At 57.4% G+C, this 23,882-nt stretch overlaps 2 protein-coding genes and 1 long non-coding RNA gene across 14 annotated transcripts; 2 read left to right on the top strand and 1 right to left on the bottom strand.

Annotated features, from left to right (window-relative positions):
• On the top strand, positions 1 to 7,814 carry NAPSA (napsin A aspartic peptidase). 2 transcript variants are annotated; one of them, XM_045200415.3, is made up of 9 exons: positions 1 to 209; positions 3,098 to 3,239; positions 3,333 to 3,456; positions 3,601 to 3,719; positions 4,008 to 4,207; positions 5,289 to 5,411; positions 5,652 to 5,796; positions 7,174 to 7,272; positions 7,481 to 7,814. In XM_045200415.3, the coding sequence occupies exons 2-9, from the start codon at positions 3,234 to 3,236 to the stop codon at positions 7,664 to 7,666; spliced, it is 1,002 nt and encodes a 333-aa protein (XP_045056350.1). In that variant the 5' UTR covers positions 1 to 209; positions 3,098 to 3,233; the 3' UTR covers positions 7,667 to 7,814. The 2 variants fall into 2 exon arrangements, with proteins under 2 accessions (XP_045056350.1, XP_024422184.2); XM_024566416.4 differs by lacking the exon at positions 1 to 209 and adding an exon at positions 239 to 381.
• Positions 6,788 to 11,577, bottom strand: LOC123480366 (uncharacterized). 6 transcript variants are annotated; one of them, XR_008425719.2, is made up of 3 exons: positions 11,495 to 11,577; positions 9,393 to 9,516; positions 6,788 to 8,757 (listed from the first exon to the last, which is right to left on the bottom strand). It is a non-coding gene; the product is annotated as an uncharacterized lncRNA (long non-coding RNA). The 6 variants fall into 6 exon arrangements; XR_006656326.3 differs by lacking the exon at positions 11,495 to 11,577 and adding an exon at positions 11,179 to 11,485; XR_008425718.2 differs by lacking the exon at positions 11,495 to 11,577 and adding an exon at positions 11,179 to 11,485 and having other exon boundaries at positions 6,788 to 8,192.
• A 449-nt stretch (positions 11,578 to 12,026) lies between these two features.
• KCNC3 (potassium voltage-gated channel subfamily C member 3) lies at positions 12,027 to 23,882 on the top strand. Of its 6 annotated transcripts, none has more exons than XR_011650669.1 (6): positions 12,027 to 12,899; positions 16,844 to 17,951; positions 19,447 to 19,638; positions 19,909 to 20,006; positions 22,679 to 22,738; positions 23,698 to 23,755. XR_011650669.1 is itself a non-coding variant. In XM_053914923.1 (5 exons), exons 1-4 carry the CDS (start codon positions 12,027 to 12,029, stop codon positions 19,980 to 19,982), a joined length of 2,277 nt encoding a protein of 758 aa, XP_053770898.1. In that variant the 3' UTR covers positions 19,983 to 20,006; positions 23,698 to 23,779. The 6 variants fall into 6 exon arrangements, 4 of the variants coding, with proteins under 4 accessions (XP_053770898.1, XP_053770900.1, XP_053770897.1 ...); XR_011650668.1 differs by having other exon boundaries at positions 19,879 to 20,006; XM_053914923.1 differs by lacking the exon at positions 22,679 to 22,738 and having other exon boundaries at positions 19,879 to 20,006; positions 23,698 to 23,779.

The raw sequence follows: 23,882 nt of genomic DNA, 5'->3' as shown, positions 1-23,882 counted from the left end.
TAGCTAAAAGATGGGGCCTGGGGCGCAAGAGACCCCCGCCGTCGCCGCTGCCACCACCACCGAGATCGAGAGTGAAGTGTGACAGTGACACGGGGTAATACTTCTGCAACCCTCCAAAAATACTCTGCGTATCCTCTCAGAAATACCACCCGCTTCCCCGTGTCACCCACCAGGAGAGTTCAGGTCGCGGTCATCTTTGAAACTCAGAGGTAAGAGGTGAGCAGGGCGGAGCCTTGGGGCGGGGGTGGGGGTGGTGGATAGAAAACGGAGCTGCCCGACGCCCGAGCCCACACCCGGGTGCCCAGAGATGTCTCTGCCACCGTTGCTGCTGCTGCTGCTGCCGCTGCTGACCTTGCAGCCCGCCGGGGCCACGCTGATCCGGTACTGGGGACCCCCGCCCCCCTAACCTGGGACCCAATCTCCCCTTCTTGTCCTTTAAGTCTGGGGCTCCCAGCTCATTGCCTGTCCGCCCTGGCGCCCCAGGACCCATGGCTGTTGTCCCTCGGCTACAGGGACCCCACACTGGGTTCTCGGCCCTGAGGGCTCCCCCCTGCTCTCTCCTAAGACCCCCTCCCTTTTAGTCCAAGATCCTCCGGCCCAGACACCCTTGACTGCAGACCAGTCGCGCTCCTCTCCGTTTATGATTGGGAGGACCCTGTGGGTCCCCACCTGAATGTGACACCTCCCCCCCACCAACAGGTCTTGGAGACCCAGGTCTGTGACATTTAAACTGAGACTCCCGGATTGGCATCTTCCAAACCGTCTAGGTCTCAATAAGTTCAGTTTGGGGGACGGATCCCAATGACCCTCCCCTCATCTGGCCAGTGCCTCCCCCAATCTCTCCCTTCCTCTCCTCTGGCGCTGGGCTGAAACTCTAGATGGGGGGAGGGGCACAGGACAGTGTTCCAGGAAACACTGTCCCCACTTCACATTCCTGAGCCTCTCAAACACCAAGTGGCGGAGGGGAGAGGGCCAAGCCGTGAGTGGGAGTTAGGGCTCCAAGGAGCGACGACAGACAGGTAAAAAAATGTCACTGCACATGAGGTTTGCTGACCTGCTTGTGTTACCTAAAATACCATGGCCATTATTTCCCAAGTCTGTAACCAGCGTTGTCCCGGGACTAACAGCAATGCAATGCAGTACCCGGGAACTCCTGAGCAATGCAGATTTGCCGCGGCTGCTGTGGCTCAGCGGATTGAGCGCGGGCCTACTAAAGGTCACTGGTTTGATTCCCAGTCAGGGCACATGCCTGGGATGCAGGCCAGGTCCCCAGTTGGGAGCGTGCAAGAAGCAACCAACCAGTCGATGTTTCTCTCCCTCTTTTTCTCTCTCCCTCCCCTCTCTCTAAAAATAAATAAAATCTTAAAAAAAAAAAAAAAAAGACACGCAAATTCTCAGGCCTCAGATCTACTCCATCAGAAGCTCACTCAGCTCAGCTCAAACACTCAGCTCAAGGACCAAATCCAGCCTGTGAAGGGTTTTTCTTTTTTTCTTTTAAAGAGTTTACGATTTATTTTTGGAGAGAGGGGAAGAGAGGGAGAGAAACATGGATCAGTTAGTTGCCTCTCCCACACCCCCAACCGGGGACCTGGCCCACAACCCAGGCATGTGCCCTGACCAGGATTCGAACCAGCCTCATTTCGGTTTGTAGGCCGGCACTCAATCCACTGAGCCACACCAGCCAGGGCTCTTTTATTTTAATTTCTTTAAATTTAGAGAGAGAGGAAATGAAAGAGAGGGAAATACTGATTTGTTATTCTACTTATTTTTGCACTCATTGGTTGATTCTTGTATGTGCCTTGCCCAGGGATCAAACCTGCAACTTTGGCATATTGGGATAACACTCTAACCCACTGACCTACCTGGCCAGGGCCAGGCTGTCACCTATTTTTGCAATTCGTTCGACATGGATGTGTCATCTATGGCTGCTTTCATGCTAGGCTGATAGAATTGAGGGGCAGCAACAGAGACAGCCAGCCTGGAAAGCCTTTACAAAAAAGTCTGCCATTCCACCCTGGCTGGTTTAGCTCAGTGGATTGAGTGCTGGCCTGCGAGCCGGAAGATCGTAGGTTCGATTCCCAGTCAGTGCACATGCCTGGGTTGTGGGGCAGGTCCCCAGTAGGGGGGCTCACAAGAAGCAACCACACATGGATGTTTCTCTCCCTCTTTCCCTCTTCCTTCCCCTCCGTCTAAAAATAAATAACTAAATAAATCTGGACAAGCCAGTCTGGACAAAAGCAGCCATTGCCTCTGTAGAAATGGGAGGAACTGTCTCCCAACACTGGATTGTCTTATTTATTTGTAGCATCTCTTTGTATATAAGATAAGAACTCTTTGACGTACAGCTTGTAATTATTTCCCCTAGATTTTTTTTTTTTTTGTCCTTTATTTACAGTGTTCTGTGTTGAGGGGAGGGAGCCCAGAGGTTTACAATCTTAGAGTTACAGTCGGCAATATTCCCAACATTTCTGGCCGTGGTGTCATGCTGAGAAAAGCCGGCCTTGTCCCGGTTACTGAAACACTGTACCTCCTCCTGCCAGCGCTCCAACAATTTTACATTTCACATTAAGTCTTTGATATATCTGGACTGTATTTTAGTTGAAAGAGTGAAATTGGGTTTTGGTGCTTATATTTCTTCCCCCAGTGATGGGGAAAATAGCCTCCAACTTCACTAACTACAGCTTTTTGCAAGGGCTAGTTTTACATGAGGGTCTTTGGAAAAGTTTGAGTGCCCATTCCCTGGGATATTTGGAAGGTCTCTTCCGTAAAGGTCTGTCCTGGTGGGTTTGCTCGTGTGGAGTCCTGGGGAACTCTGTCACAGTGGCCTGGTAGGTGTTTGGGGGGGTTACCTGGAAGGTCATTATTTTATGTTTCTGGGAATGACTGGTACTATCTGTAGGGCCACAAGGGTGTTTGCTTGGTCCTTATATTCTACTTGGGAAAGACTGTGATAGAGGGTCTCGGGCACAGGTGTCAAACTCATTTTCACGGGGCTGGGGGCACATTTGCGCCGTGGTTGCCTTTGAAGGGCCCCGGTGGGAATGAGTTTACACCCCTGCTCTAGAGGAAGGCAGCTTCAGTGTTCTCCTGCCCACAGGGTCCCTCTCCGCCGAGTCTACACCGGAAGCGGGCCCCTGAACCCACTGAGGGGCTGGGGAAACCCACCAGAGCCCCTCAGGTTGGGGGCCCCGTCCCCTGGGGGCAATGCCACCTCTGTGTCTCTCTCCAATTTCATGAACGTGAGTCGCAGCCCCACACAGCCCCCGCCCTCCCGCCCTCGGGAGAAGTTCTTCATTTACCAGCTCTTTTTCTTTTTTCCTTTTTGCTCTCAGGCCCAGTATTATGGGACAATTGGGCTGGGGACACCCCCACAAAACTTCTCTGTCGTCTTTGACACTGGTTCCTCCAATCTCTGGGTCCCGTCCAAGAGATGCCGCCTCTTCAGTCTGCCCTGCTGTGAGCTTTCCTGCGGGACCATGAGGCTGAGTGGGGTTGAAGGGAGAAAGGGGGGGGTGCTAGGCCTTAGCTTCCCAAAGGATTCTGAGTTGCCCAAGGGACACCCTGCTCCCCCAATGACGGCTCCCTGACCTTCTGACCTAGGGTTCCACCATCGCTTCAACTCCAGCGCCTCCAGCTCCTTCAAGCCCAATGGGACTAAGTTCGCCATTCAATACGGAACTGGGCGGCTGAGCGGCATCCTGAGTGAGGACAAGCTGACTGTGGGTGACCTCTGACCCCGGGAAGGCTAACCCCTGGGAGAACCTCAATGTCTAAAATTATCTGGCGTAGGAAGGGGCTTGAGGAGGTCCAGCATCCTGGGCCAGTGGGCAGAGCTTCCCAAGCGCAGAGGTGGGTTTCCTGGGTAAAGGGGCTGCCAACCCTAAGTGGAGAGGTGACACTTCCTATGCAGTGGGAGTTGTTTCCACATGTGCTTGGCGGGGACCTCTCAGGGGTATGTAGGAAATGTCCCCCCAGAAGTAACTGACTCCATTTGAATCTTGCCATAGATTGGGGGAATCACAGGTGCATCAGTGATTTTCGGGGAGGCTTTGTGGGAGCCCAGCCTGGTCTTCACCTTTGCCCTCTTCGATGGGATCCTGGGCCTCGGCTTTCCCATTCTGGCTGTGGATGGAGTTCAGCCCCCACTGGATGCCCTGGTGGACCAAGGTCTACTGGATAAGCCTGTCTTCTCCTTCTACCTCAACAGGTAATGGGGGAAGGTCTACCTCCCTGTGAGCCCTACCCCCAAGGAGGAAGCTCTGCCAGCCTTCAGGAAGTTCCACCTTCCATTCAGGAAGTCACTGAGCTCCTCTTTATTTAGGAAGTCATCCACCCAACACAGGAAGTTCACCTACCCAATGTAAGAAACATCTGAACTCTATTTATAAGTCCCACTCACTAAGCAACACCTTCAGATACGCTAAAGAAGCTTACTGTCAGTTTAAAAACTCTATATTTCCAACTTAAATCAGGGAATTCCATGCTCTACCCAATCAAATAGTCGTTAAGAATCCCTCTTCACCATAAAGCCCAAATTCCATCTGAGAAAACACAGCAGAAGTCAGGAATTGCCCATTTTAATCCAAGATCCACTCACCTTTTAGGAAGCTCAGCTTTATGCTCAGAAAGTGCCTCCCCCCATCCCAAAGTCTCCACCTTCCCTCCTGGAGGCCCACTCCCCACAGGCAGAAAACCCTGTGCCCTTTCAGTTACTCTGATGGCCAGCCTACTCAGGAAGTCCCACCCACCGCTTAGTAGGTCCTGCTCTCCCTCATCTACAGGAAGTCCCGCCCCTACTCCCACCATCCTTAGCCAAGCCAGAAAGCCTACGGCCTCTGAATTCTAAGACATGCAATTCAAAAAGTCTCCCCATCCACTAGGAAGCCACCGCAGTCCTGTGCAATCACACCTTCCAGAGCCAAGTCAGAAACCCCAATGCCCCACCTAAATTTCCCCCCGAAAGGAACATTTGAGATCTTGCTCCCTGGCCTATTCATCAGTTTTGGCTCAAGTAAGCTCTTTTGAAATGTACCCCCCAAAGTCCTACCTTCCACAGCCAAATGAGGAAGTCCCACACCCACTCAAGGAAGCCTCCAAGACCATAAGCTCCTGATCTCCACCAAGAAAAGCTGCATTTCTTTGCACTTCTTGCATTGCCAAGGTCCCAACAGAGTTGGCCCTGCCTGCATCTCACTAGCTCATCTAGAACCCAGAAACTGACCTTTGTCCACTCCTGGGGCTGGCAGGGCCAACTCTGGAGACACACTGATAGCACCCTGTCTCTGCAGGGACCCTGCAGTGGCTGATGGAGGACAGCTGGTTCTGGGGGGCTCGGACCCAGCACACTACATCCCACCCCTCACCTACGTACCAGTCACAGTTCCTGCCTATTGGCAGATCCACATGGAGCGGTGAGGGACCTGGCCTCCTAGGTCAGCAGGAGTGGGCTGGAGACTTATCTCCAGTGTCCCGGCAGGAAGGGCACTTGGGGCCTAAACTCCTGGATCTGAAGGAGGAGGCTGGTGGCCTGGACCCCTGGGTCTGAGGGAGGAGGGGCCAGAGGCCTGGACCCCTGGGTCTGAGGGAGGAGGGGCTGGAGGCCTGGACCCCTAGGACACTGGCTCTAATGACGGCTCCCTTCAACATCACAGTGTGAAGGTGGGCACAGGGCTGACTCTTTGTGCCCAGGGCTGTGCTGCCATTCTGGATACAGGCACATCTCTCATCACGGGACCTTGGGAGGAGATCCGGGCCCTGCATAAAGCCATCGGGGGATTTCCCCTGTTGGGTGGGGAGGTGAGGACTCAGTGTCTGGTGGGGGGAGGCCAATGGGGTTTACTGGCAGAACCTGGGCAGGGTGCTGGGGTCGGAGGGTGGGAATCAGCTGGCTAGGAGGTATTCCAGGGCAGGAAGCACTGGACCTTGTGAGTGGCTGGGGGAAGTGGGAAGAAGCAGGGACACCTCCCAAGTGTCTACACGGAGTGACTCAGCGGACGTGAGGAGATGATGACGCAGGGTCCTCCCAGGTCTGAATATCTGTGGCTCCATCACTGTGCTCTTTGGTGCCTCTAAGACAGTGAGGTCAACTCAGTTCCTGAGGTTCTAAGTCAAATGCCCAAGACGTATGTAGGCCTTTAACGAGCCAGAGGAACTAGGTAGGTCAGAGTTGTTATGGCCATGGGTTGCCCAGGTTGGAATCCAGCTCTGCCATTTCCTGGCTGGCTATCCTGGACAAATCCTTTAACATTTCTCAGCCCCTAATACAGGGTTACTGGTTCTCACCTCTTAGGTGTGTGGCGAGGGTTGCATCCATTAATCCATTTAAAGTGCTCACAACAGTGCCTGTTGTTGCTGTTATTATCTTCCCTGTCCAGGGTGTTCTACAATCTCTAATGCAACCTTGTTCTCCCCATTCCTGGCCTTCCCAACAAAGTCATGACTAGTGGTTGTTCAGGAAGATAGACTGCTTGGGTTATTAATAATAGCCTAATACTGTACTGCTAGGACCTTGGCAGTGGTGGGGATTGAGGTAAACCAGAGAGCATACACCCCGTCAATCTAAAAAGGCAGCTCTCAGCTCCTCAGCTCCAGCCAAGTATGTGAGGAAAGCCAGATCTTCTGGTTTGTTGGAGAACCCTGAAAACGTTATTTGAAACCTCCTGGGTTGTAAATAATACTAGCACTTACTATGTGTCGGCCCTTTTCCCAAGTAGTTCATTTCTTTCTCACACAATATCCCTATGAGGTATTATCATCTACCTTTATAGATAGGAAACCGAGGCACAGAGAGGTTAAGTAACTTGTATGAGGTTGTACAGCAGCAGACTCCACAGGATACAAAGTATGCTACCGTGGCATACAGTTGGTAACGGATTTTAAAAACATTTTAGACACCGTGTGAGACAAATTAAACATACCTGGGGGCCCCCAAACGAGCCACCAGTTTTTGATCTACAATTAGAGGAAAAGAAGGTTTGATCCAATGGCAGCCAAAGGGAAGTGCTGACAATTATACAGGGTGAAAGGCGAGGTGTGAAGGGTAGAGAAGGCAGCAGGGCCTGACACGGAAGGCTCTGAACATTGAGCTGCCCAGTAAGGTGTGGCACTGGGGAGCCACGCAAAGCGTTTGAGCAGAGCGGGAATCCCTTACCTCTGCCTGTTCCTCTTCCTCAGCACATGATCCAGTGCTCGAAAATCTCAACTCTCCCTCCAATCTCCTTTAACCTTGGGGGGGTCTGGCTTAACCTCACGGCCCAGGACTACGTCATCCAGGTAGGTAGCTCTCACAAATACGTCATAGTGACGCGGTAAGTGGGGGTATGAGAGGTGGAGCTGTGAGAACTCAGACTCACATGGACGAAGTAGAGATCACAGAAACAAATTTTGTGCCCGGGGAAGTGGGCAGGGCGAAGCTTTGGCTCCAGGGAAGAAGCGAGCTCCATGGGCATGACACCCAGTGGTCCGGCTTGTCACCTTGCAGATTACTCTGGGTGGTGTCCATGTCTGCTTGTCTGGCTTCGGGGCTCTGGACGTGCCTCCACCCGCTGGGCCCTTCTGGATCCTCGGAGATGTCTTCTTGCGAAGCTATGTGGCAGTCTTCGACCGCGGGAACAGGAAAGAAGGTGCCCGAGTGGGGCTGGCGCGCGCTCGTTCTCCGGGTGCCTGAAAGCGAGGGGCTGGGTTCGCGCAGGCGCAGTTCTGTTTGAAGCGCTGGTCAGACGCATGCGCACTGGATAGCCAAGGCCCCTGCTACTCAGTAAATATTCGCTGTTTCCATTGAACCTACCTGGGTAGTTTATTTTTTCGTGAGTAAGGTTTGGAGAGAAAAACTAGTGTCCGGATCTCTGTAGTGAAGGAAAGGATGATGGTATCGCTCCTTCAGGGCTCACACTGGTGTGGGTGTCCCATACTACGATTCCCATAAAGCCCTACGCCTACACTGCCTCTCATCAAAGGCACCCGGCTCACGGAGCATCACGGCCGTCGTAGTTCAGGCGGTGTTCACGGCCTGCCGGGGGCGGGCGCAGACACAACAAGGTGGGAGGCGATAGGTCGCGACGGCAGCGACAGGTGGCAATGGCTGTTGGCTGAAATCGTGAGGGGTTTTCCAATTCTCGTTCTAAGGGAAGGCGATATCATTCCCGCAGACTTCATCTCCTGTTCCTCCATTCTCTTCTTGGGTTCCGGGACCCCTGGGTCCGCAATAAAGGCGGGGCTTGAAGCCCCCGAGTTGGGGGGAACTGTGCTGCCCCTCCTCCGGCGATGATGTCACTCACCCCTCCCCAGCCTTTTGCTGCCCAGAGCTGGGTCACCCCTCCCCCCATCGCCAGCCCGGGATTCCCCCATCCCCGCCCCGCTTCGACTAGGGGTGAGTACAGCGGAGCATAGAAGGCTCAGGGGACCGGGGCGGAAAGACAGTCCAAATCCCAGTAATGGAGGGGGGGACTCGGGAGACGAGGACTCAAAGGTTACAGTGGGGAGATTCCCCCTCAATAACGGGCCAAGGTGTTTGGAGGATCTCGGGGGACCAAGATCATGAGCAAAGTCCCCACATTTTCAGCTTTAGTGTCCGGGAGACCTGTTTCCTGGATTTGGAACTGATGGGTATGAGGCAGAGGAACAAGATCCTAGAAGTCAGGAAGGGAGAGACTCCCAATTCCAGGGCCTTGGGGAATGGGGGGGTGAGAATTAGGAGGGAGCGCTGAGGATGACAGAGGTAGGAGTAAGGAGCTTTCAGGAATTTTGTGCCTTGAGGACCTGGGGAAGGATAGATTGGGAAGGAGGAGGGATGGACAAATGATCCCCGTTCCTGGTATCAGTCGCTAAAAATCGAGTCCACTTGCCCTAGTTTGTCTGCGGGGCTGGGTGTCCCATAGCCAGAGCCCTCATTTTGCCTCCAGAAGCGCCCCCCCAACCCCGCCCCATCCTGCCCCTGCATGGTGGAGAACCCAGGCCCACAAGTCCTCACATACCCTGGTGGGGCCTGGGGACAGCCATAAAGGAGTGGTGGCATCCAATTTCCCAGGGTCTGATGGAGTCTGGACCATCCTATTGCTCCTTGCTGCCACCTCCTTCCACCTCCCATGGTCCCCAATCCAGGGTCTCATTCCATACTCTCCTCTATCCAGCCCCCCACCCCCACCCAGTCAGCACTTTGGCACTTTCTCCCACACCCGACCTTTGCAAAAACGCTGATTTGTAACTTGATCCCGTGCCTGGCTGCTGTCAAAAGCAGAAAAGTAGAGTTGTGGTGGTGGGGGGAGGATGCTGAGGATAAGTGTGGATGGCTGACTAAGGTCCTTACCCTAGCCCCTAGTGTCTACCCAATTTCTGCTCCAGCCCCTCCCCCCACCCCTGACTTGCCCAGAACCTCATTCAACCCAAGCCCTCACCTCAGGATTCACTGCTTTTGCCTGGGGATACACCAGAATTCGGGACAGAGAGGAGTAGGAAGCCCCGATGTCTTTTCTCTGTCCTCCTGGGTCCCGTCGGGGGCTTGAGGACTACTGGAGGATCCTGGATCAGGGACATTGGGGAGCACCGAGCGTGAGGGGTGACGGAAACTACCTCTCTGGTCTGCAGGACAACTCTGCAGTGACGCAGCCTGGAGTCCTGGCCAGGATGGGGTTTAGAAGGGATAATGGGAGCGGGGGGATGGTAGAGCCTAAGAGAAAGGGTCAGAGATCCATCGATCCAGGGACAGGGGCAGAGACTGAAGGACAGCGGGACAGAGTCCCAAAGAAGTGCTAGCAGAGACCCGGAGAGAGGGAGGCAGACTCGGGGGGAGGGGGGCGGATAGAAACCCGTGGAGGGGACCGACAGAAAAAGCGCAGAAAGAGAAAAGGCAGTCGGGGGAGGGCAGAGAGATAGTGAAGGGGGAAAAGATACAGGGAGGGAGGTCATATAACAAGAGTGAGGGGAACAGACCCAGATGAATGGGCAGAGATTCAGAGAGTGGGAGAACAAAGCCGGGGAGGGGGGCAGTGTCGGACAGAGACCTAGGGAGAGGGGGACAGAGGCCCCGAGAAAACGGCAAATCCCTGAGGAAAAGGTACAAAGACCAAGAGAAAGAGGCTGGGGGTGGCAGTATCGAGACACGGTGGTGGGAGAGGCTACTGAGGTTTAGAAGGGAGGCAAAGACTCAAGAAGGGAAACAGATTCAGAGAACAATGGGACAGTGACCCAGAGAAAGGGAGACTTAGAAAAGAGGGGCCTGGGTCTCAGAGGGGTGAGGGCAGAGACGGGAGAACAGATTCTCAGAGAAAGGGAATAAAAAGAGACACAGAAACGGGAGCAGGGGTGGGTGGGAAGGCAATACGAACCACACACCGCCCTGCAGAGGGAGGCGGCGGGCCAGGGACCGAGTGGCGAGAAAAAGGCCGCAGCACTGACTCGCCCCCTCCGCTCCCACAGGCACTACCTCCTCCCGCCGCAGCCCCAGCCGCAGCCGCTGGCCCCGCCCCAGCTCCTGCGCCTGCGCCCTGCTTTCCAGCGGCTAGGCCAGCCTAGGGGGCGGGGCCGGGCCCGCTCCTGGGCAGTAAGCCTAGCTCTGGCCCTGCCCCTCCACTAGCCCCGCCTCTCCGCCACCAGGACTCTGTCACCTTACCCGGCCCTGTTTCCCATTGGCCCCGCCCATTGCCTCAGCCTTAGGCTGTGCTTCCGGGAGCGCTTTGGTTTCTCCCCTCTGCCTTTCATACGGCTCCTTCTTCATCAGTCCTCATCCATTCTTTGAATCTTCTGTCTGCAGTCGGCTTTATCTAGACCTAGTCCCCTTTCCCAGTTGGAAGTTCTCGTTCCAGCCTCTAAGTCCATATCGACTCTTAGGGCTCTCTCCCAGGTTCTCTGGTTCCCAAGACTCCTCGTTCCAGGTCTTCCCTCCCGCCCCGTCCAGCCTGGCAGCTTTGTACTCTTTACAGGTCCTTAGCATCCCCATCTCTCGTTCCTTACCTTCTCTTAGTCCTATCCTGCCCCCAGCCTAGCCTGCTTGCTTTCAAGCCCCTTAAAGCCTCGGCCCTCCCTTAGTCTTGCCCTTTCACAGACCATTCAAGACGTTTTCTACCATTCGTAGACCCCACTCACCTTCCTTAGCCCCGCTCCACCCATCCTGACACTAATTACCCCGGTAGAGCCCCGTCTAATCAGGCCAAGCGTGAAGCCCCCGCCCCATCCCTTCTTTACCTTGTTCCGACCCGTATTCCTAGCCAGGTGCTCTCAGGTTTTCAGGTCTCGCTCATCTCCGCCCCCTCTTACTGAGTCTCAGTCCATGTAACCTTTGCCCGTCCCCTTTCAACAGCCTAACACCATTTCGCGTGACCATACTCTCCACTCTCCTTTACCAGCTCTCGCACTCATTTAGTCCCGCCCCCTTACTGAGCCAGACCAATCAAGAAGCTTCTACTACTTTTCTCGACCCCGCCTCTTTGTAAGAGCTATCCTTCCCCGTCCGAACAAAGTTAGGAGCCCAACCCGGCAGTCTCCGTATGCCCTTCCCCACCGGGTTCTGCTTATCCGCCGTTTAAGTCTGGGCCCGCGATTTTTCTCTGTCCTCAGAACGGCCTCCACCTTGGCGGCCCCGCCCCCTCGCTTCGACCTTCACGGCCAGTCCTGCTTCTTTAAATAGCTTGGACTTGTCCCTTTTCTCTGCCCCGCCCCATCCTTTTTTCATTTTAATCGGATCTTTCTTATATCTAACCCCTCCTCCTCGGTTTTCTGTGCTGCCAACCCAGCCAACTTTAGAGGTGCGTCCCACCTCCTGCAACACCTCGCCCCGCCCCTGTTCTCGGAAACTTCCAATCGGTGTGTTTTATCTGCTGTCCCACCCCACTCTGCTGGGCTCGGTTAGAGTCCCCGCCCTTCTCTCTGTGTTTCAACTCCGGCCCACTATCCCTCAGGCCAATCACCTCGGTTAATCCCCAATTTAGGGCCCGCCCTCTTATTTATTTCTTTTTCCACCCAATCACTTCTGTCTCTCCCCTGAGGCCACGCCCTCAAGGCCCCGCCCCTAAAGACCCGCCCCCCCTCGGCCAATGTTGAGCTCAGTCTGCGTCTCCTCCTTCCGCCGGCGCCAGGGGGCCAGCAAGCAGCAGCCCGCACCGCCGCCGCAGCCTCCCGACTCCCCGCCGCCGCCAGCGCCGCCGCTGCAGCAGCAGCAGCAGCCTGCGCAGCCCGGCCCTGCCGCGTCCCCGGCGGGCCCCCCGGCATCCCACGGGCCCGGGGACCGGCGCGCCGAGCCATGCCCCGGGCTGCCGGCGGCGGCCATGGGGAGGCACGGCGGCGGTGGTGGCGACAGCGGCAAGATCGTGATCAACGTGGGCGGCGTGCGCCATGAGACGTACCGCTCGACGCTGCGCACCCTGCCGGGTACGCGTCTGGCCGGTCTGACGGAGCCTGAGGCGGCGGCGCGCTTCGACTACGACCCCGGCACTGACGAGTTCTTCTTCGACCGGCACCCGGGCGTCTTCGCCTACGTGCTCAACTACTACCGCACGGGCAAGCTGCACTGCCCGGCCGACGTGTGCGGGCCGCTCTTCGAGGAGGAGCTCGGCTTCTGGGGCATCGACGAGACCGACGTGGAAGCCTGCTGCTGGATGACCTACCGACAGCACCGCGATGCTGAGGAAGCACTCGACTCCTTTGAGGCACCCGACTCTGCGGGCGCCGCCAACGCTGCCAACGCGGGGGGCGCCCACGACGCGGGCCTGGACGACGAGGCGGGCGCGGGCGTCGGCGGCCTGGACGGCGCGGGCGGCGAGCTCAAGCGCCTCTGCTTCCAGGACGCGGGCGGCGGTGCCGGGGGCCCGCCAGGGGGCGCGGGCGGCGCGGGCGGCACGTGGTGGCGCCGCTGGCAGCCTCGCGTGTGGGCGCTCTTCGAGGACCCCTACTCGTCACGGGCAGCCAGGGTGAGCGTGCTGTCGGAGTCCCTATCCCTCTCCCCTCCCCACGCACTCCCAGGGGCACCCCATTCCAACCCTCCGAATCCTAGGGCTGATCCCAGCCCCTCCCTCCCTCTCAGCCTCCCAGTCTCTTAGAAGCCTTTAACCTCAACCCTGAGTCTCCCGCCTCGGAACACACCCCCCTCTCCCGGCCATCTTCAGATCCTCAGAGGATGGCTCTCCAACCTTCAGAATTCCCCAGATCCCTTCAAACACCACCCCGCTTCTCTAGGTTACCCTAGACCCTTAGAAACTTCCTCCTGGGCTCCTCTGAACAACCTCTCCCCCACCGTTCCTGGACCCCTCGAACACTGTCGGAAGACCTTTCCACACCCCTGGGCCATCAGAAACCCCTCTAAACTCCTCACTTTTCTTGGCCACCCCTTGGACTCCCTGAAGACCCCTTCCTTAGCCCTCAGTTTCTTGGACCAGTCCCAGACACTCAGAAGACATCCTTTCTTAAACCTCAAAGTATCCCAAGTCCTGTGAAAACTGCCCCCCTTTCCCCGCCCCCTACAAACCCCTCCCCTGAGCCCCCTCTGCAACCCTCAGTTGCTCAATTCTCCCAACACCTCTCCCTGACCCCCCCTCCAAGTTTGAGGGTCCTGGCTATTTTTGAAACCCCCCCTCCGCAGGATTCTTCTGCCAAAGTCTCGGAAGACTCCCCACCCTAATTTCAGAGCGTCTTGAACCCCTCTGAATGTCCAGACCACTTGCTCTGGCTAAGATACTTCCCCCTCCCCTTCACTGCAACGATAAGTCTGGGGACATCTTTCCTCCTGGGACCCTCGGGACCTATCTGTGTTCAAGTCCCTTCATGCATCCTCCACGCCAACTCCCATCCCAAGGACTTTCCCTGTAAAGCTCCAGACTTCCCCAGAGGCTTTCACACTCCTCCAAGTCTCCTGAGCCCCCGAGAATATGCCTGTCGTCTCCAGAACCTCCCATAAGCTTTCCAGAATTGCTTCCTCCTCACCCATACATTCTCCCAGCTTCACCCTTCCATCGTTTAAGCTGCACAGCCTACTCTCTCCTTCTGGCACACCCCCCATCCCCGGGACACCCCCCACCCCCCACCCGCAGCCCCTTCCCTAGTGGATAAATGACTTTTTTCGCTGCTCCAGAACTTTACCTAACCTTAATCCTTGGCACCTCCCTCAAGTTATCAGCCCCAAAACTTCCTTCTCAAAATAGCTCCCAGTTCTTTCGACCCTGCTTTGGTATCTTTCCACCCGCCCCCGGGCCTGCCTGCTTCCCCTTTTCCAACTCCCTCCCTCCAAGTCCAAAGCTCTGGACTGAGCTCCTCAGCTTCTCCCCGCACTCCAAGGTGAACCAAAGAGAACACACACTCAGGCCTTATGTTTCCTCCACCCTATCTCCCTTGAATTCCAGATTTTCCCTGAGCTCCCTCCATCTCCCCGTCCCCAAACTTTTATAACTTCAAACATTTGTAACTCCCCAAGCTAAATAGCTACTCTTCTCCCTCCTTCTCCCTTGAACCTCTTCCTCCTCCTAACTTCCTCCCCGTGTTGCGAGAGAGGAGGGCAGTTCAAAATGGGGGGAATTAGAAAGAGGGAAAGAGCAACTCCAGGGACCCCTTCTAGCCTCCTGGGGACCTAAACACCCTGAGGAACCAGTCCTGCCCCCTCCCCCCACCGTGCCGCGTCCTGAGCCGGGAAGGACGCGGAGCCGCAGTGCCGCATTCATGCTGGGGGAGGGAACAACGGGGAGGGGGGCCCGGAGGCTCCGCATAAAGTTTGGCCCCGGGGAAGCGCTGAGTTGGCGAGATTTGGGGTTGGGTGGGGGGAGGTGGGGAGGACGAGGTACAGAAGGGACGTAGCCCTACGTGCCCCCGTCAGGCTTCTAGGTGGCCCTTTCCCCTCATGGCCTGGGGCGCCCTTCCTTGTTGCGACCCCATTGAAGGGTGCTGAGGTGAGACTAGACGTCCGGGACAGCTACAGGGGTCACTCATTGACTCCACAAATATTTTTGAGTGTCCATGGCGCGCCATTCACTTTCCAGCCTCAAGTGAGATAGCTTGGTAGAGTTGGAGCTGAAGCCAGTGAAAAGTGGAGGGTCCGGCCCTACCTCCCCCTCCTCCCTTTCCTCGTAATCTCTCCTTTGCTTCCTACAGGGACTGTATGCCCTTCTACCCCTTCTGCTTTTGAGCCTTCTCGGGACTAGGGGTTAAACCAGTCCCGAAGCTGTCCAGCCTCTACAGCTGCCCACTGCGGCGAAGCCCACCTTCCTTTCTGTGTCCTGGGAGGGAAGGAGTTAATACAGCTCTGGGCCGGCGGCCTCCCGCTGTGAAGCGGCGGCACTGCGGCTGCGCGAGGCCAGCTCGGTTGCAGCCTCGATGGGGTTAAAAAGGCTCCCAGCCCCTGCGGCTGCGCACTGCGGCGGGGGAACTGTCCGCGGTGCTGGCCGCCGCGCGCCCCGCCCCCCGGCCCGGGCCGCCCGCCCCCACTGCGGTGCCGCATCCTGAGCCGCGCGCCCGGCTCGGAGCAGGCGCGGGGGAGCTCCAGGCATGCGCTCTGCAGCGGCCTCTGGCCTCTTAAACCACTGCGGAGAAACCAAGAGGGGGGCGGGGCAGAAAGGGCCCACGCTGACCCCCAAACCTCCCCAAGGTTTAGGGTCCTCTCTGCAGCCCGACCCTGGCCCCCACTCTCTTCTCTGCACCCCAGGCCCTTCCACCTCCTCTACCCACCTGATTAAAGCCCCTCTTTGCCCCAACATTGATTCCCTTTCCTATCCAAGGACTAACTGCTTCACCAGGTGTATTTGATAAAGCCCACTATCATCTCGAGGGGCCCGATCCATCCACTTCTCCCAGATCTTAACTTCACCCTCTCCCTTCCTCATCAAAGCCTTCATCAAAACCCACAATAGTTTGGCAGGACTCTGGTCATCCCTCATCCTGAGATGACCAAGCACGCCCCCACCCCCAATTCTCTGCACCTCTGAAAAGTCCCTTCACCTACTTTGTCCCTAAGTCCTGTGCTCTCTCCCAGGTCTAGGCCCCTGACCCTCCATTCCTCTTGAGAGCCTTAAACCCCACCTCTCCTCAATATCTACCCCCTCTCTTTGGGCAGACTTGACACTTCCTCCCGGCTTCAGGGCCAGAACACCCCTCCCTCCCCTGTGTTCTTCCATCCCTGCCCTGTCCTGTCCTCTCTGGGTGAGGGCCTCATCCAGCCTTCTCACTTTTCTGGGGCTCATACATTGTCACCAAGGTCCCTAAACCCTGACTCCTTTCTGAGGCCTTGGCCTCCCCCCCCCCCCAAAAAAAAAAGCCCTATACCCTCATAAGAGCTCAGACATTACTGAGTTCCAGACACTGGGCCAAACACTGTTTTCTCAGCCAGAACCTTTGTCTACTTGCCTAATGTGATCCTCACAATAATCCTGTAGAAACTTGAGGTCTGGAAAACTTAACCACCTTATCCAAGTTAGGCAGGGGAAAAGCTGGATTCAAACCCAAGATTTTACTGTTAGCCACCTCCTGGTTCTGCCTCCCCACCCACATTCTCTCCTTCCCCTTCCCTCAGCTCCAGGCCCACCCCCAAACCCTCTGAGATACAGGGGGTGTGATCTGAAGTCTCCCCTCCCACACCTGGATCCCATAGCAGAGCCCAGAGATAGGGCACAGGGGACAGGAGAGTGAGGGGAGGTGGTCTAGGAGACAGAGCATGGGGCCAGAAATCGCTGTTTCCAGGACAGAAGTTGCCCATGTGCTTTGGCCACTAGGGCCAGCTCCTCTCCGGAGCTGGTCCTCTACCTTCCCTTTTACTAGCTTTAGAGGGGAGAGGATCAGAGGGAAGCATTTGGAGCTAGGAAAGGAGCCACTGGGAGGGTCTCGTGGACCAGATGCCCAGGTCACCTCTCGCCTTCTCTCCTGCCCTGTCCCGCAGTATGTGGCCTTCGCCTCCCTCTTCTTCATCCTCATCTCCATCACCACCTTCTGCCTGGAGACCCACGAGGGCTTCATCCACATCAGCAACAAGACGGTGACACAGGCCTCCCCGATCCCCGGGGCCCCGCCGGAGAATATCACCAACGTGGAGGTGGAGACAGAGCCCTTCCTGACGTACGTGGAGGGCGTGTGCGTGGTCTGGTTCACCTTTGAGTTCCTCATGCGTATCACCTTCTGCCCGGACAAGGTGGAGTTTCTCAAGAGCAGCCTCAACATCATCGACTGTGTGGCCATCCTGCCCTTCTATCTCGAGGTGGGCCTCTCCGGCCTCAGCTCCAAGGCCGCCAAGGACGTGCTGGGCTTCCTGCGGGTCGTCCGCTTCGTGCGCATCCTGCGGATCTTCAAGCTCACGCGCCACTTCGTGGGGCTGCGTGTGCTGGGCCACACGCTCCGCGCCAGCACCAACGAGTTCCTGCTGCTCATCATCTTCCTGGCGCTGGGCGTGCTCATCTTCGCCACCATGATCTACTACGCCGAGCGCATTGGCGCCGACCCAGATGACATTCTGGGCTCCAACCACACCTACTTCAAGAACATCCCCATTGGCTTCTGGTGGGCCGTGGTCACCATGACCACCCTGGGCTACGGAGACATGTACCCCAAGACGTGGTCGGGGATGCTGGTCGGGGCGCTGTGTGCCCTGGCCGGGGTGCTCACCATTGCCATGCCCGTGCCTGTCATTGTCAACAACTTTGGCATGTACTACTCGCTGGCCATGGCCAAGCAGAAGCTGCCTAAGAAGAAGAATAAACACATCCCCCGCCCCCCGCAGCCCGGCTCACCCAACTACTGCAAGCCTGACCCGCCCCCGCCGCCCCCACCCCACCCTCACCACGGCAGTGGCGGTATCAGCCCCCCACCACCTATCACCCCGCCCTCCATGGGGGTGACTATGGCTGGGGCCTACCCACCGGGGCCCCACACGCACCCCGGGCTGCTCAGGGGGGGAGCGGGTGGGCTTGGGATCATGGGGCTGCCCCCTCTGCCTGCCCCTGGGGAGCCTTGCCCATTGGCTCAGGAGGAAGTAATTGAGATCAACCGGGCAGGTGAGGAGGGGGCATGAGGGGTGTATGGGGTGGGGGGGGTGCGGTGCAGGCAGAGATGCATGGGAGGAGGTGGGGAGGTTTTGAGGGGGTCAGGAGGTGGATGCTGAGGTTTGGAGAGACTGGGTGGTCAGCAACAGAGAGGGGAGAGAAAAGTGAATGGCAATTGCTGAGGCCAGGGACAGGGCACAGAAATAAACAAGGACAGAGACAGAGATTTCATGGGACAGGGACAGTTTTTGAGGGAGACAGACTTGCAACTGAAGTATTCAGGGCGACCTGGGAGACACAGGGAGAGAGGGTCTCACACGTGAATCATGGGCTGGATGGAGACGAGAGGCCCAGGGATGGTTGCGGCCCCTGAGCTTCCCGGAGAACACCCGGAAAAAGTGTAAAGGCCATAGAGTCTGAGACCAAGAGACTGTCAGTGAAGAGGGAGAGACAGGACCGAGGTGGAGGGTGAGATGGGGTGGTCAGTGGCCCAGAGTTCAAGTTTATTCAAACAGTGATACCAAGAGAGGAAACAAGACTTAAGACTAAAAAGTAGGAGTCAGAGAGTGGCTAGGGGAGACAGGCCCAGCAGGTGGAAAGGCCAGGTGACGGGGGTAGTGACTGGGTACCCAGGGCCCAGTCTCTGGCTCTGCAGAGAGGGGTCTGAGAGGTTCAGAGAGGAAGAGGTGGAACCGGTGAGGTGGGAGAAGACTTGGCTGTGCCTTGCGCTACCCTCCCCCCCAGGGGAGTCTGTGCCTCAGAGGCAGAGATTGGGGTGTTAGTCGGGGAGGAGGGAGAGTCTGGTGGGCCCCACCCCCATGTCTTAAGTAGGTCAAGAAAGGGAGCTGGGCCGTCCGGCCCCCCTGGCTTGCTCCCTCAGCTGCTGACCCAGTTTCACACCAATTAAAAATAGCTCGAGTCAGAGCCTGGGGGACCCCCACTTCCCCCTCCCTCATCTGTCACCTTCTAACCCTTCCTCACTGTGTCCTTACCAGTACCCAGCACCCCTCCCTAAATAAGCACCTCCCAGCCCCCTGACATTCCCACCAGGATGTACGCCAACCCAACACCCTACCAAGTCGACACCCTACCCCAGTCCCTCCCCGCTCAGTCTACTCAGCTTGCTTCCCAATCACCTTCCCCGTGTCCCCCTCCACCCATCCCTCCAACGGGTGCCCAATGCTCCACATCCTGCCCCAGCTCTGCCCTTCCCAGCACCTGACACCTGGCCTGACAACCACTTCTTAGCACCCTACGCTCTCCTATGCACCTCTGTCCAGCGCCATCCCATCCACCCTTCCCCAGTGGCCCACTCCCCAAGCCCACCAGCCACGCCCCCAACACCCTGCTCCCAGTTGGGCCCTTCCGCTACCTCCCACACCCTGACCTTCAGTCACCTACTTGCAGCATCCAAGTCTGCCAACACCTTCTCCTGGTTAGTGTCCCCACTGTGAGTTTCCACACCTCACTCTTTCCTTTGTGTCTCTGTCTGACCCTGGGAATACAGATCCCCGCCCCAACGGGGACCCAGCAGCAGCCGCGCTCGCCCATGAGGACTGCCCGGCCATTGACCAGCCCGCCATGTCCCCAGAAGACAAGAGCCCCATCACCCCCGGGAGCCGGGGCCGCTACAGCCGGGACCGAGCCTGCTTCCTCCTCACTGACTATGCTCCTTCCCCTGACGGCTCCATCCGGAAAGGTGAGGTGCCCTCCACTGGACCCCTGGGACCCTCCCTCTCTCACCTCCCCCAGAGGAGGGGGGAGAGGGGGATGGGGGAGGAGGTGCTGGACTTCCCTTCCCCCATCCCATCCCCAAACCTCCTCCCTCCCAGAGCCCCCCCCCCCAACCCCAGGTTTCCTCACCACTGACCCTTCACCTGTCTTTATTCCATCTCCATTTCCCCCACCCCGACCCTCTGGCCTCTTCCCCCACCCCCAGCCACCGGTGCTCCCCCACTGCTCCCCCCAGACTGGCGTAAGCCAGGCCCCCCCAGCTTCTTGCCCGACCTCAACGCCAACGCTGCAGCCTGGATATCCCCCTAGTGGACGAACCCCCTCCCCCCCGGGGTAAGTAGCCCCCACCCTCTGACCCCTGCCTCTTGACTAACCCCTCTGAGCACATGCAGCTCCCACTGACAGAGACTCCCGCCCCTTCGCCATGAAGAGCTCCATCCAATTAACCTTCACTCCGGACACTGACCCTGCACCCACCTGCCCAGGACTTGCCCTGCCCCTCACTGACCCCCCAAAACTAACCCCGACCCTTCCCACCACATGCCTGACCGCCCTCCCTGCCCTCGCGACTGACCCCCATCCTCACCCCCATTCACATCTCTCTCCCTGCTCCCACTTTTGGTTTTTTAAAAATTCAATCCAGAAAATGGGGTGCACACCCAGGACACTCTTTGGGGTGCATAATGGGATGAAAAAGACTCGGCCTCTCTTTTAGACACCTGTGAGCAGACCAGTTTATAAAGCACCCTCAGGGCCCCCGCATGGGACTTCATCAGTGAACAGAATCGCCCCTCCCCTCCCCAGGAGCTCTCTCTCCGTCTGTTGGGAGAGGCAGACACAGATAGAGAAAGTCACTCCTTGAGGCGACATCTGAGGATGTGGAGATGGCACAGGGTCATACAGTAAGAGGACTACCCTCCCCCCCAGGGTAGGAGGAAGCCACAGGAAAGGCTTTCTGGAGGAATTGAGAACTGATAGGGTTATCCTGACTGCTGGCGAGGAAGTGATCCCAGGTGACAGTAGTGACGAGAGTGACAAGCACAAGCAAAGCCAGGAGACTGGGGGCTTGCCACCACCATGAGGCAGGAAAGCAGGGCCGGGCTGAGGGGCTGGGGCCTTGTCCAGGGAGAGCAGGTCAGCTCTGGACCCTCGGGGACGGACTGGAGGAGGAGACAGGGACAAGAATCCGGAGCCTGGGTCAGGACTGTTGGGGATGCAGAGGAAGGAGGCAGAGAGTCAGGGGACAGGAGGGAAAGGGCTGGGGACAGAGGGAAGGGAGAGTTGCTAGTGAGTCATTCAGCAAACATAACCAAGCACTTAGCACGTGCCAGAATTTAACGGATCTTCTGTAACCCTTACAATGACCCTAGCTAACCCCTAGCTCCATTTCTCCATCCATCCGTCCATCCATCCATCCATTCAGTAACTAACCACTGAGGGCACAGTTCCAGGTGCTGGAGGTTTGGCATCGCACACGGCAAGAATCTGCCGTCACGGAGTTCATACTCTGGGCTGTGGATTGGCACCGGCTGGCCGGGGGGCCAGCTCTGTCGGCCAGCTGATTTGTAATTAAAGCTTCACTGGAACAGTAGAATAGAATAGTTGTGACAGAGACTGTGTGGCCCACAGAGCCGAAAATACTACCAGGCCCTTTACAGGAAAAGTTGGATACCCCCTGAGTGGAGGAAGCAGAAAATAAAGAAGTTTAAAAACAAAAACAAAAAACCAACCTCTTGTCACTTAAGATAAGAGTGTTTGTGGAGGAGCTTTCTGAGGTGACATGAAACCTGAAAGGTAGAAGGGGCCAGGCAGCCAGAAGGAACAGCAAGTGCAAAGGTCCTGAGGTCCCGAGGTGGTATGAGCTTGGTTTTTAAAGAAACAGCAAGGAGGGAAGTGTGGCCGCAGCCAGGCAGCCCAAGGGAGAGGGGTGCCAGACAGGCTGTGCAGGAGGATAGAGAGGGTATTTTGGCCACGGTGAGAGGCTGGATTGATCTTAAAAATGATGAAGAGCCCCCCCGAAGGAATTCGACCCATCACTTACTCATTCAACAAACACCTGTGGAATCTCCCTGAGAAATGCGGACACATCCTAAATCCTTGCCCGCAGCCTAAGGAGATGCTATAGCGGGACTTGGGGAGGCTCCAGAGACAGCCTTGCCTAAGTCTCCTTGTTTCACAAAAGTTCAGGGAAGGCCATGACTGCCCCAGGTCATGGCAGAGGGGATAGGACCCAGAGGGGATTTGTGTGGCTTTCTCATCCCTCAGCCTCTCCTTTCTGTAGCCACCCCCCACACCATCTTCCATTTTCATCTCATTACCAGCCCCTCCCCACTCCCATCTCACCCCTGCCTCTGCTTGCACCCAGTCCTGTTCCCGCCCTTTGTCCCCCCACCCCCAAGTCTGGGTGGGCCCCTTGGAATTGAGGGGCAGAGGGAGTGGGGAGGATTTGGGGATGTGGGGAGGGAGGGCTGGAGGTGAGGTGGGAGGTCTCTGCTTCTCTCGCCTCTGATGCCAAAATCCATTCATTGAACTCAAATAATGGCTGGAGCTGATGGGGCTGACTGAATCCTGGACCCCGCCTTCCTCACTCTCCCGTTCCTCTCCTTCCTCCATGACCCACCCTCCATTGTTGCCCTCCTCCCCTCCCCCCAAGACCCTTCCTCCTGGCTGGTCCTCCACCTGCCCAGTGATCTCTCCCTTCTCCATCTTCCCTCACCAGCCACCTAACACCTGAAACGTGACCCCCCTTCCTCCCCAGCCTTTTCCCTCCTCCCTTGCGCCCTCCTCCCCTCCTCCCCCCTCCCCCAGAACCCCAGCCACCCCGGAAGCTCCTTCCATATTTGATGTCTGGCGGCCCCCCATTTCACTGCTCCCCTTCCTCGGAAAACACCAGAGAGGAGGAAGAGATCCGGCGTTTCTCCGACCCCCAACAGTGAAGCTGTGTTGGGGGGGTTCCCCATGACCACCCCGCCCCCCGCCATGACTCTGTGTATTTCTGTCCCCAGCTCTTGTCACCGCCTGAGACCTCGCGAGACCCTCGGTCCCCCCCTGCCCCTTCCCCCCAGGTTAGCAATGGGAAATGGCTGGGAAGGGGTGTCCCCAAGGTAGTGGGCTTCCAACCCCTCAGGCTCGCTCTCCTGTGGCCAAGACACCGTTGCCCAGACAGATCCCTTGGCCCCGCTTAGAAAAGCCGCCCCCCCCCCCCCCCCCCCCCCCCCCGACACTGGCAGAACTCTTAAGACATTGTTAAGCTTCCAAGAAACCACTCCCTCGCTCCCGGATCTTAGAGCCCCGTGGCTGTCAAGACCTTCCCATCAGAACGTTCCCATTGAGGTTCCCTGGCCCCTGAAAGAGGCCCCACGTGACCTCCAGGTGAGCCTCTGCCCCCAGGCTACCCTTGGAACCACTCTCCGCCCCAGGGGCCCTGCGGGCTTCCGCTCCATTGAGCCCCTCACAGAGCCCCCTCTCCTTTCTCTACATCTCGGTGAGCCCCCCACCCTGACAGCCCTGACAGCCCCCTCTCAAGTCCTCCCCACGCTGCTCCCCTACATGCCTCCCACCTGAGCTCCCGCTGATGCCCCTGCTGCCACCATCCGCCTTGCTACCCGCCCCCCTTTTTGCCTCAGATGAGGGGGCCAATGTGGGGAGGGAAGGGGGGCCGGGATGCGTGGGGATGGGGTGGGGGAGGCTCGGTGGGCACCACCCTGCCTCCTAACCCTGAGTCTCTCCCCCCTCCCCATGTCTGAACCTTTCTCCGTGATGCGACTGACTGTCCGATTTGTTCACTTCTCTCTCTCTCTCCATCTCCTTGGTCCGCCTCTGTCCATCTCTTCGCCTCTTTCCCTCTGTCTTTTTGTGGCTTGGTGTCTCTCTCACCTCCTCTCTGTCTCTCTCCATCTGGTATTCCTTCTGTCTGTTTCTCTCCTGCCTCCCTCCCTCTGTCTTGGGGTCTCTCTGTCTATGGGACCCTCCCCATGCCCCCCTTCTCCATGCTTCCTCCCCGTGTTTCCGCCCCTCCCCCCAGGTTACGAGAAATCCCGCAGCCTGAGCAGCATCGCGGGCCTGAGCGGGGTGTCTCTGCGCCTCGCGCCCCTTGCCACCCCCCCTGGCTCTCCCAGGGCCACCCGCCGTGCTCCCCCAACCCTGCCCTCCATCCTCTAGCGCTCCCCTCCCCCCTGTGGGGGGACTCGGGGGTGACAGGGAAGAAGG

The sequence above is a fragment of the Desmodus rotundus genome, chromosome 12 (genome assembly GCF_022682495.2).
Source record: "Desmodus rotundus isolate HL8 chromosome 12, HLdesRot8A.1, whole genome shotgun sequence".
NCBI lineage: Eukaryota > Metazoa > Chordata > Mammalia > Chiroptera > Phyllostomidae > Desmodus > Desmodus rotundus.
This window is presented reverse-complemented; position numbering and strand designations above follow the sequence as displayed.